Source organism: Bidens hawaiensis, unplaced genomic scaffold, assembly GCF_021521415.1.
Source record: "Bidens hawaiensis isolate Kalapana, Puna unplaced genomic scaffold, B.hawaiensis_p1.1 tig00083176_1, whole genome shotgun sequence".
Lineage (NCBI taxonomy): Eukaryota > Viridiplantae > Streptophyta > Magnoliopsida > Asterales > Asteraceae > Bidens > Bidens hawaiensis.
Genome location: NW_027503960.1, coordinates 17,924 through 30,909, shown reverse-complemented (window position 1 = coordinate 30,909; position 12,986 = coordinate 17,924). Strand labels below are relative to the sequence as shown.

General features: G+C 33.6%; 1 protein-coding gene across 5 annotated transcripts; it reads right to left on the bottom strand.

The window, feature by feature from the left end:
- Positions 1-9,290: 9,290 nt before the first annotated feature.
- LOC143607514 (uncharacterized) lies at positions 9,291-12,526 on the bottom strand. Of its 5 annotated transcripts, XR_013148984.1 has the most exons (4): positions 11,880-12,526; positions 11,195-11,368; positions 10,991-11,111; positions 9,291-9,504 (listed from the first exon to the last, which is right to left on the bottom strand). XR_013148984.1 is itself a non-coding variant. In XM_077082940.1 (3 exons), exons 1-3 carry the CDS (start codon positions 10,335-10,337, stop codon positions 9,487-9,489), a joined length of 231 nt encoding a protein of 76 aa, XP_076939055.1. In that variant the 5' UTR covers positions 10,338-10,959; the 3' UTR covers positions 9,291-9,486. The 5 variants fall into 5 exon arrangements, 2 of the variants coding, with proteins under 2 accessions (XP_076939055.1, XP_076939054.1); XR_013148983.1 differs by having other exon boundaries at positions 11,195-12,526; XM_077082940.1 differs by lacking the exons at positions 10,991-11,111; positions 11,195-11,368; positions 11,880-12,526 and adding exons at positions 9,703-9,828; positions 10,251-10,959.
- Positions 12,527-12,986: the final 460 nt, after the last annotated feature.

Here is a 12,986-nt window from a genome sequence, read left to right as displayed (position 1 = left end):
ACATGTGTTGTTGACAAATTGTTTCTATTATATACGCATATGCAAGTTATCGTGTGAATTGATATCAGGACTTGTTGAAGAATTTAGAATTGGTATGCTAGAAGAGATATAAATCAAGACTTAGATTTGTATTTATTGTTTTGTTAATGAGTTGTACTTTGTTATTTGAGTTTATTTGAATATTTAATTAATTTAATAGATATTATTACCTTTAATATTTTATGATACTACCTTGGGAGCTGTGAACAATCAGCTCACGCCCCGACATTTCCGCCTGGGATTGGGGTGTGACATATACGACCAAGTTCTTCTCCTTGGGGAGCTCCGATTATATTTGTTAAGAAGAAAGACAAATCAATGAGAATTTGCATACACTATCGTCAGCTGAACAAGGATACAATTAAAAATCGATATCCCCTTCTGAGAGTCGACGACCTGTTTCATTAGCTCCAAGGAGCAAGTTATTTTTCTGAAATCGATCTCAGTCAAGATATCATCAGTTAAAGGTTCAAGAAGATGATATTCCAAAGACGACGTTTCAAACCAGATACAGACATTATGAGTTCACTGTTATTTCTTTTAGACTCTCTAATGACCTGACGGCTTTCACGGACATGATGAACTGAATCCGTAAGTCGTATCTTGACAAGTTTGTTATCGTATTCATTGGTGACATTCTTATTTATTCCAAATCCAAAGAAGACCATCAAATCAATCTCAAGATCATATTGGAAACCTTAAAGAAAGAAAATTTATGTGCCAAATTCTCTAAGTGTGAATTTTGTTACCCGAAGTTCAATTCCTTGGTCACATTGTAAACGTGAAAGGTATTCAAGTTGACCCAACAAATATTGAAGCTATTACTAATTGGGAGAGACTTAAGACACCAACCCAAGTTAGAAGTTTTCTATGATTAGTTGTGTATTACCGAAAATTTATTCGAAATTTGTCAAGAATAGCCGTCCATTTAACCTCACTCACCAGGATATTAGTCAGATATGAATAGGTCCAAAACAAGAAGAAACATTGAAGCAAAAGTTAACCAATGCACCTATCTTGGCCTTGCCAAAAGGTTTAGATAATTTCACCATATAATGTGATGCTTCACACACCGGTATGGGATTTGTCTTAATGCAAGGGAAGAAGGTTATCGCTTATGCTCCTCAAACTATATAAGTTCGTGAGAATAACTACACCATACGCGACCTTGAATTAGGCGCCATAATTTTTGCATTAAAGCTACGGCGACATTATCTATAAGGTGATAAATTCACAATATATACTAGTCACAAGAGTTTGGAGCATATTCTTGACCAGAAAGAGTTGAATATGAGGTAAAGAGGTTAGATAGAAACTCTCAATGATTACGAAGTGAGTTCATAAATCATAAGGAAAAGTCAACGTTATTGCAAATGCTTTAAGTAGAAAGGAACATGATAAACCCAAAAGAGTTCGAGCATTAAGATTAGATCTCAAAGTAGACTTAAACAATCAAATCAAAGAATCTCAGAAGTTGGAACTATAAGAAGGAAATATTAAATTTGAAAAAGATATTGGCACCATCGATCAATAGTTAAGGGAAGTGATGAAATACTGATGCGTGGTGGGCGTAGTATGAAAAATGTGTTAATTTTTCAACGGTTTGTTCACACAATGGCGATTTTTAAATTTATAAAAATGATTATTATCTTAACTAAACCACACACAAATAGGAAAGTGAACCTATTGTGTATGTAGTAAAGTATAGGTAAGAACCAAGTATCGATCCACGAGCACACTTATAGAATTTTACTACTAGATCGTTGTATTTATTTAACCGGAAGTAAAGATCATTTGGGTTTTGGATTAGTTTTAAAGAAACGTAAATAAAAAGACAATTTTTTTTTGGGTTTTTATATTTTTGTAGGGTAGAAAGAAGATCAAAGATAAAAGTGTATCATCTGGGTTAAAACTCCGCTTAACTTGATTTAACAATTGATTAGTAAACATGTAATATGAGCTTGCTATGGTGATTAAATATGAGAATAACATCGTTAGTCATATTATTCCATGACAATTAAAGAAAGAGATGACTCTTGATCCCTTTTACTATAACTTCATTTTATGTAAGCAAGTGGTTTTTGATAAAGATAAGTTAACTCACTTTAAAGATGAGACAATCCCTAAATTACTAAGTGAATTGTCCTTGATACTTTAGTAAAGATAACCTTTGTATTATACCTAAAAAACCAATTAAGATTAGTTGAGTTATAAAGGATTAATCTTTAATTACCAAGTATTAACCCACACAATTCTTGAACAATTATAGAAATCATGTAATAACCACTCAAAAGTTTCTGAAATAGGTTATGCTGCACACTCACTTAACGAGCCATTATCCGATCTTAGTGGATGAACACCAACAATCCGTTTCCACAATATTGTTGATAATTCCCATTTTAAAATGATCAATCACAACTAATTCTTCATTCGGTCCATGTTAATATTAGGATTCACGTCTTTTCCCAACCAAGCCCTTATAAGAATGGCGATTTCTTGACTTATCGTCAAGCTCGTAATCTTGACGGCTCTTTAAAAGGTTTCTTAAGATATTCCCTAAACCCTCACAAGGTTGGCAGCTCCCCGGCTTATCGTCAAGCTCGGTATTTGGGCTTCATTTTAAGGATTCTTAATTTATCAACAAAGTCCTCAAAGGAATAGCGGTTTCTCGACTTATCATCAAGTTCGGGGTCTTGGTGTCTATTTTAAGGTTTTCCAAGGCTTCGCAAGACTAGCAATTCCTCGGCTTATCGTCAAGTTTGGCACTTGGGGTATCTTTTAAGAGTAATTTAACATTCCTCATCAAGTGATAGTGGCTACATAACCATTAGTTATTAAAAACCAATCACATGTTTTACTATCATTATTAAAATTTAATTAAGATTCATTATAAAACAAGATGATACTATGGAATTTTAGCCACTAATAAGCATGACGATAATTATCAAAGTAATAGATACAAACATGATCAAATTAAAAAAAATTAACCAATTTGGGTGACTTAACTTCGATGCTAATGACTTCTCCCAAAAGCTTAATAACCTTAATCTTCAAGGGTCAGATGGATGGGATTAATTCCCTTATTAATGGTGGTGAAAGAAGGTTGGTAGAGAGTATTGAATGCTTCTCCAAGGGGGTTTCAAGTCCATTTAATGAAGAAGGAGAGCATTCAATTTATAGGTTGTCCAGGTCCTTTGGGCACGGCCGTGTTAATCAGGGCACGATCATGTCGTCATTTTTTATCCTGTTGCATTAATTGTCCATGTTAGATCGTACAACTCAAGGTTAACACGACTGTGTTAAGCAAGGCACATCCGTGTTGAGTTCCACAACAGTCCAAACTTCTCCAGTTTTGTCTTTTTCTCTTGTACTTGAAGGCATGTTTGTGTCTTGTGAAGGCACAGGCGTGTTTTGCTTCAAAACCTTCTATTCTGTCTTTTCTTCCTTCTTTTGATAGCATGGGGTGTGTTTTGGTTAACATGGTCATGTCTTGATTTCCTGATTTTTGTATTTACTTCTTATGCTCTAGGAATACCCATATCTGGATTCACCATGGGGTGTGTTGAGTCGTTTTCACCATGTATCTATGTTTTTCTTCGTATTTCATCTTGTTTTATTCCTTAGGACTATATATACCTATAGATAGAAATTATAAGCATTCGTGGTTATTTATTCTAATATAATTACCGAAATTACGCTTATTTGGAGATATTTTAGTGCTGAAATGATGTATAAATTCTCATACATCAAATACTTAGACTCGGAAAGAGAAGCAAACAAGTCGAAGTATATGATGCATCCAGGAAGTGACAAAATGTATCATAACCTCAAAAGTTATTATTGGTGGATTCATATGAAGAATGGTATTGGCCTGTATGTTGCTAAATGCCCGAGTTGTTCCAAAGTTAAAGCTCGCTAGGTTTACTACAACCACCGTAGATACCAATATCGAAATGGGATATGATAACCATGGATTATATCATGAAGTTACCTAAAATTTCCCGCCAAAAAGATGCAATCTAGGTTATTATAGACAAGCTTACCTAGCCTGCCCACTTTATTCCGATTCAAGAATCTTTCAGCATGGTCAAGTTAGCACAATTATACGTTGAAAACATAGTATCCTTGCATGGTGTACCACTATCCATCATTTCTGATATTCGTTTCACCTCCAATTTCTGGTCAAGTTTCAAAACAACCATGGGTACACGATTAAATTCAAGTAAAACGTATCATCCCCAAACTAACGGACAAAGTGAATGAACTATCCAAACTATGGAGGGCATGCTTCGAGCGTGTGTAATTGATTTAGATGTAGTTGGGGCACCCATCAATCTCTAATTGAATTCTCGTACAATAATAGTTGTTATACGGAGGGAAATGCAGAACTCCCGTATGTTGGTTTGAGACAGGTGACAACTAGTTATCAGGACCTGAAATCATTCATAGAAACAATAATCAAGTAACTCAAATCCAATAATGACTGCAAGCAGCAAGAGATAGACAGAAAAGTTGTGCGGGCATAGGCCACAAAACATTAGAATTCCAAGGACATAAAGTATTATTCAAAGTATCACCTTGGAAATAGGTAGTTCAGTTTGGAAAGAAAGGAAAACTGAGTCTGCGTTTTGATGGACAGTTCAAAGTACGTGAAAGAATCGGACCAGTTGAATATCGATTAGAACTACCCGAAGAAATGAAAGGAATTTATGAAATACTTAACCTACACAAGTCTTTAGCTGATAAATCTCTTGTAATGCCTTTAAAATAGGTAGAGATCAATGAAAAGATCAAGTTTCTGGAGCAACCAATTCAAAAAGAAGACAGTATGAATAAGTTCCTCCAACGAAACGACTCAATCTGGTGAAAGTCCACTGGGATACTAGACGAGGCCCCGAGTATACATGGGAACTCGAGTAAAAAATGATGAATAAATACCCGTAATTGTTTCAGTAAATCTCAAGGTCGAGATTATTCAAAAGGTGGGAGGACCCAACATCCCGAAAATTTCCATGTTCTTATTAACAATTTTCCAAGTAAAGGACCATTTGGTCATTCTTTCAAACTTAAACTATAGGGACCAATATTTAAATATGCAAAAGTTGAATGAGATGAACCGTCTCAATATTAGATGGTCCGTATCATACTAAACCTAGTCACAAAGGTTTTATAAGTGAGACGGGGCGTCTCATCAGCCTACTTTTTAAGACGGGACGGGACGAAATTACTAGACGAACCGTCTCATAATTAGACTGTCCGTCTAGCATCCTGTGTCAGCAAGAGGTGTCAACACTCCAGCCTTACGTGTCACACATCCATTTATGACTAATTCTTGGCCTATAAACGCACACCTTTGCACGACCATTTCATGCATCACAAGTAGTTAATGTTTTAAGAATCCAAGTAGTTAATGTTTTAAGGGCGTGTAAGAAAATACAAGCCAAGTGAATAGGTTCTAGTCAAGTTCAAGTTCTGACCAAGTGTCTAAAGGTGTTAGGAGCATTCACAAACCATTTCTAGGTTTGAGTTAGCTTGGAAATAAGGCAGGCATGTTTAAAATCATTTAAGTTCGGTTACTATGTTTAAGCGAGTATCCCAGCTATTATCAAACCTCAATCAAAATAGTTTAAAGAAGTAGTATAAGTGTTTTCATTCATGTTCATGTTCATATAAAACTAAAACAGTCGTTAAAAAGTTGTTAAACTGATTTTTACCCTTAATGGGCTAAACAGACAGGTTAGACGGGCCAAACGGTCGTTAGAAAGTTGTTAAAAAATATAATATTATATTCAGAGTTTGGTTTTAAATTTTAAAACCGAACCGGACTTTATAAATGAGATTTGAAACAATAAAACCAAGCCAGTGTGATCTGTAGCTGGATCAAGAAACACAATCCATATAATTTACACAAACCTAATTATTTATATGTTAATATCATTCATAGAAGAAGGTTTTCAAACGCATAGAGACGGTACAGGTGAATACGTTAAACCTTTGAAAATAGTCAAACAAATTTATACTCTATAAGATGAATGGTTTTTTTTGTCTTAAAGAGCAATTAAACATTTACGTGTGCAAAATAGAAAATATAAAAGCAACTCAGACCGATTGCACATGTGTCTGGATTCAAACATAACCGAACAAGCAGTGACAACTAGTTTTCCAACAGGGCTATGTGGCTCGGAGAACTCTTGAATTGTGTGTGTATGGCAATGGTATAAATCCTGGAAATAAAAGACGTTTTCGATGAACTTGTACAGAAAACTATATTTGTATTATAACTGTAGTTTAAATGCTTCTGGAGTCAAACATTTCATTAGCATATAACTGACGAACCCCCCCCCCCCCCACACACACACACACATTGCATGTAATTAAGTTCAGTAAGCCATAGCAAGGATCATGACAATTATGATGGAGATAGAAGCCGCATTACAAGATGGCTCAGTTTTGATATTAAAATCCTTGTAATATGATAAAACAATGTTTTGTAAACAAATGCTCCTTAGTCCCCAACTAAATTTTCAATGTAAATTAATTTTTTACAACTTAAAGTCTTCCACTAAATATAACCTGTAGCTCTGATATATTTACAAAGCAGATACCAACTGTTGGTCACACTTCTAGGGCCTAAGTCGGGTTGTGACATTAAGTCAAGTTATTCGTTTAGAGATTGAATCTATATTCTTATAGATCTAAAATGTGGGTCTGATTATGTTTTCATTAATTGTTAATCGCGATAAAGTAATTGCTTTCCCAAATGAAACCCGTTAGTGTGATTAGCACTCTGAACTAAAACTTCATAATTTTTTTCTTCGATATGTTTGTAAATAGTTTAAATAAACGAACAAATATATAATGTTGACAAATGCTCATGTGGATTCAATACCTGAATTTCCCTGTCTATAGGTTATTTAGGGTTTTTCATGATCAATACACACGTTGATCGAATTTTCAAACATTTTTATACAACTTCTACATCTTTTATTCCCAAACTCGTTATTTTCCGCAAACATTAATTCTTTCAATCCAAACAACTCATTCCTTCAAAACCATTAATTCAACCTTAACAAATCAAATTTATCAAAATAAGTAATTTATAAGACGGGTGTAATAGGAATGGGTCTTCTGGTTCAATAGGATGAGTGTAATGGTTAAGATTTTGGATATTTATGGTCTCAGGTTTGAACCTGACTCAAAGAGGTTTTCTCACAATGATGGGTCTCATCTTAGCTGGTGTTTCTAGGTGAGTCAGGCCTGAAGAATCAAATTTAATATGGGTGGTTAGTATTCTGTCTCAGAAAACTCGCTCGAGTATTGAGGATAATCCCAGCGTGTTAAAAAAAATACACAGGTGTTACATTAACTGTGAATGATGAGTATGTAGAAAACTAGAGGGGTAAATAGTTTTTCATAGATTTAAATGAGCTAATGACTTTTTAAACTCTTTTAACAACATATTAAAAGAAACACAAATAAGTATAGAGTTTAAGAGTTGGAGATGACATAGGCAAAATTATAAAGGTTCAAGTGAATATTAACTAATTCACTCTACGTCCTCTCTTCGATCCCGGATAGAGTTTTCTTCACTTGTTGTCTCCCTAAAATGGCGGTGATTGCCAATACAATCGTCTCACTCTTCAAAAGAAGTGATCACCTTCTTCAACAAGTACACCAAGTTCTTTCTTTACAAATATTCCAATCTCACTATGTCAAGATAGTGAGTCGTCACGTAACAACTAATTAATTACTCTATATAAAGACAAAGTTCCCAACCAGATACATAATAACACTATGTAAAGATAGTGTGTTCCCTTCTCAAATAATCAACTAAATGATGAATCCTCACTTGTCAAAACACTAGAACTAGCTCTAGTGTTGTCTCCTCAAATTAAAAGTTAGATAGTAGGTTGGTAGCTTTGAAAAGCTCTTTTTTTTTGCTCTACACTTTGATCTCTTCTCTTGATAATTGAAGCTTGATTAATTTTCAATAATGGAATAGATTAGTTTTGAAGTGTGTATTAATGTTGTAGAGAAAATTGGTGAAGACCAATTTTGAATAAATCTTCTATTATAGCGAAGCATATTAGACGCAAGGTTTGCTGATTGGAGGCCCGACGGTCTCTTCCACGGTCTATTCCAGTGACCGTGGACGCACGGTCCACTTCACATTGGCTAGCCAATATGAATACTATGTGTAATCATTTATTCAATTTTGGCATCTAATGTTTACCAACACATGTGAAAAGACATCACTTTAAGTTTCCACTTCTCCATATATCACAACCCAAGTATTTCCTATTTGATTGAACATGCGTAAAAAATTCATCCAAAGCTTCAACCATTTCCTTCTTTGAGTTTGAATGAAAGACTTATCAAGGGTTTAATAAGCTTTTTGAATAATATTCAAAATTCAAATTTTATATATTTAAACATTTGTGTTTAAATATATTTTTATAAATCTATCAAAAGTTTATAAAAACTAACAATCTAACTTTGACTAAGTTGTCAATTTATCTTCAAGGGATTAGTCGTCGTCTTCTTCTTCTTCTTCTTCTTCTTCTTCTTCTTCTTCTTCTTCTTCTTCTTCTTCTTCTTGGTATAGTAATCTTGATTTAACCCTTTGTAGACATGAACTTAATAATCTTTAACCGTGAGTTCGTTTAGTCTTGATTAAGCCTTGTGTTGTGTGTAACTGTGACTTACGATCACTACAACAAAAAGGGCTTTTTAATACGCACAAAAGCGTCCTAAAATGCTATTTTATAGGACCTTTCGTTTAATAGGACCAAAGAGAAAAGCGTTTCATGTAAAGGGGTCGTAATAAGTCTTGGAACTCAAAAAGCGTCCTGATATCCCAAATAAGATTATGAAACCAATTTTATGGTCGCATAATATATTCATTAACAATCCAAAAAGCGTCCCAATAAAAACATATTATGACACTTTTACAGTGTTTTGACATGTGCTTACCTAATTGTAAACTTTTGACACACATACAAGTGTCCTTAAAAATTAATTTATAGGACCCTTATGATGGAACATTATAGTACCAAGAAAAGGGTCCTAATATTCCAAACAATATTATAAAACTAAATTTTATGGTCGCATAATATGTCTATAGACAACTTAAACGTCCTAAAAAGAACATATTATGACACTTTTACAATGTTCTAATGTTTAATAGGACAAAAATTCAAAGTCCTAACAAATCATATTATACAACCCTTTTTTAAATGTCCAGGCACAATTTTACGATACGTTTACGGACATCTAAATATTGAAATAAATAAAACTTCATTATATTAAATAAGCTTGTTCATAACGAAAACACTAAACATAAATAAGTTATAACATTATCCAACATAAACTCTTGTAACATTCAACAAAAAAATTAAAAGCAATAAAAGAAACAAACACCATAAAATCCCAAGTCATCATGCGTCTTCAATACTCACGGACTACCTACAAATAAACCATCCATGTATAAGCTTTAAGTTCCATGTTATTAAAATTATTCGTATCACAAGTTTAACAAATACATACCGAGATGAATGGACAAAGCCATGCGATGGATGCACCAATACAATCTTGAATTGTGAAAAATAACCCATATGGTCTCACCAACTTTTCATCTAGTTTTATTGGTACTTGAACATTTACCTCACACCATTTTGGTCCAATCTCTGTACCACCAACTAGCTCATTTGGGTCCAGGCTCTTCACCCATCCTCTTGCTACAGGCTCAGTAGGGTTTAGAATGCTTTTGAAGAAAACTTCATCAACGACCTAGATTTTAGTTTTCAAAAAACAGTTATATATTAAACTTGAGCCATTATAGTGCAAAAATCATTTTAGAAAAAGGAAGGTTTTACACTAGCAGGTACGTTAACATTTTATTGTAAAAATAATCTGAATAAAAACATAAATAGACATTCTTGTTTTTTAGTGTAGCCCAATGTATCCGTTATTTAATCACCAACTTACAGTAAATTATTGGATGAGTCTACAAGCTAAAGATTTACCTCTATTTCGCAACTTCTATATATCCTAAGTCTAACAAAGTATCCAAATTACATACTAATCCTCTTTTTGACCATGTACTTTGTGCAAAATATAGTGACGTGCCTATTGTTTATAACATATTTCTAATGAAGTACAAAAGATAACTTACAAAGTGTGGAACACTAAAGATTTATATAGAAAAATACCCGTAAACGTGGAGGTCCACTGATTACAATGGAGAAAGATGACGATGTAACAGGTGCAACCTTAGAATCATCATTCGACCCTTTCATCTCGGATACCTGGGCTTCTAACTGGACCACGGTACTAGTAAGTTCTTTACATTTAGACTTCAGTTGGATTTTTTCTCTACCACGGATCCAACTTGTTCAGGTATCTCACTTAGCAATCTATTAGAATTTAGACAAATATAATGTTTTAGGTGCTTTGAGCCTGGTGATGAATATTATAACTAATAAGACACATTATAACCAAATAAAGAAAAATTGTACATATACCCAACTCAACCTACAAATTATAGTGACTAATTGACCACCAATGAAGATATATCTTCTTATAATAGTACTAACGTAAACTTAGTGTAGGGTTCTGTATGCATTCTATCATCAACCAAACCTTGGGTTAACCAAAAAATATTAGATAAACCACATGTGTTGGTTAAAAGTTAAAGTGAAACTGTTTTTTAATAATTTGTTGCTTTAACATACATAAGTACAAACTTTTCAAAACAAAAAAAAAAGAATAGCAATTTATCACTCAACAAAACAACTCTAAATAGATATATCATGTGATGTTTCATTTTTAGGAATATGAATTAAAAGCTAAATTACGAAGTTGCATCGCAATAGAATATTTTGCCCATACAAAATTCCAAATCGAATTAATCCAAAACATAATACCAATAACAGAGTTAAGTAAAACATACCTTAGCAATTCGAAGTACTGGATTGGAGAGATGCGATTCTTGAACAAAAATAGACAGGTAGTTGATTAAACAGATCCTCTAGACCAAGTACATGATCTTCAAGTATTACAACTTCAAGCATCTACATGAAAAATAAAATATATAAACTGTAAGCATTTATGAACTATGAACATGAGAGATTTTAAAAATACAATACAAAATTACCTTTTCGTGTTCAATTGTGTGGCCGAGAGGCATAATAATTTGGCTGCCAATTAATCAAGTCGGTCCCATTTCGATATGTGCTATATTAGCTGACTTTAACTGATGAAGCGGAATAAGCATCTACATTGAAGTCGGCCCACTCTAACCTAAGCTCCCTAAAAAATCGAACTAGCACTGCAGGCAGCATGTTCTAGTTAAAGAAGACAATCGACTTTAAGAAACAATTTGATTAAAAGTTATCTTTGATTAAGAGGTTAGAATTTGTTTTGAGCCTAACGAAAGGCACCTTTTCGGCTCGTTTTGACTTCTGGATAAACCAAACCTCACCCTTTTCAACTCGTACAAAATATTACCCTTCAAGCCCGTTTTGACTCTTGGGTCATCACAATTTACCATTTTCATACCCATACCAAAAACTACCCATTGGCCCGTTCGGCAATAATAAAGTCCAAAAAATGGTTTGCCCAAAAGTTAATTTTGAATAAGCGATGACAGTTTGTTTTGACCTGAACCAAAATTAGCATTTTGTCCCATTAGACTTTCAGGTCAACCCGATCTAACTCTATGTAATCCATACCCAAAATTACCCTTTTGCCCGTTTTGAGTCAATCCGGTCCAACCTGTTTCAACCCATACGAAATATTACCCTTTTGGCCCGTTTGGCTTCCTATTCAACCCATGTTACCTTTTTTCAACAACTTGAAACAGCATGGAGGACTTTGCATAGAGAATTAAGATTCTTGGTTGAATTAACCGCAACAATTACACCTTCAACACTATCATAGTTCATTAACGACCTTTGTAATTTATTTTCTTATATAAATAGGTATACATATGATAAAAAAATAAACTATATAATCCGAATTTCGAGTCGAACTGAATTTAAAATCATAAATTTGTATCTGATTTGAAGCTCGATACTAAATCGAATTCAAACTGAATAGAATTCGAATTTTTAAAACCGAATTTGAACATTCAGATTCAAAATGGATTTGAATAAACGTAAAATTTTTCATAGTAGCCTTAACTTGGCTAATAATACACCATATCAATTGTGAATTAATATGCGAACTACAAAAAAAAAAAATCACTCTCATAGTTGTCAATAGCGAATTGCGATCAATAGAAACGACCCACCTATATGCTACGTAACAATGGTGATGAAATAGCGGGCGGTATTTGATGGTTTGCGATAAGTATTAGAATTATTTTTGTTTTTTTTTTTAAATCGGGTTTTCATTTACAAAACTGGGTTTTTACGTTGGAACCTGTTGAGTTTGGTGCCGTTTAATCGATTTTAATGCCTAAAATCAGATTTTTGATAATTCACAAAAAAAAACCCTAATTATCGCTATATCACGCTATTAAGATTTAATACGCTAAACATAAAATACCTGGAAAGACATGTACGCTATGAAGAGCGTTATTCTCGCTAGTTACACTTTTCTCGTTTGTCATCAATTTATATTACCTAATTTTTTTTAGTGTTTTTAGTCATTTTTAGGTGTTTTTTGAAAAAAATGACGGCAACGTTATGTACTTCAAAATTACCAGTCTTAGCGCGACAATCAACGAAGGCATACGATCGGTGTGAAAGAAAGACGACTAACTTGATTTATAAGGAACGGCCATTATTTAAACCACCATTAATTCTAAACGAAAGAGATGTGACATACAGTGAATTCAGTGCGTGAGGCTTTACAATTCCAGTTCTCTTTTGTGTTCCACAATACCCTCAGACATCCGGTTAGTATTGAAGCTAAATAATTAGAAAATGAAAAAGTAAATAAGA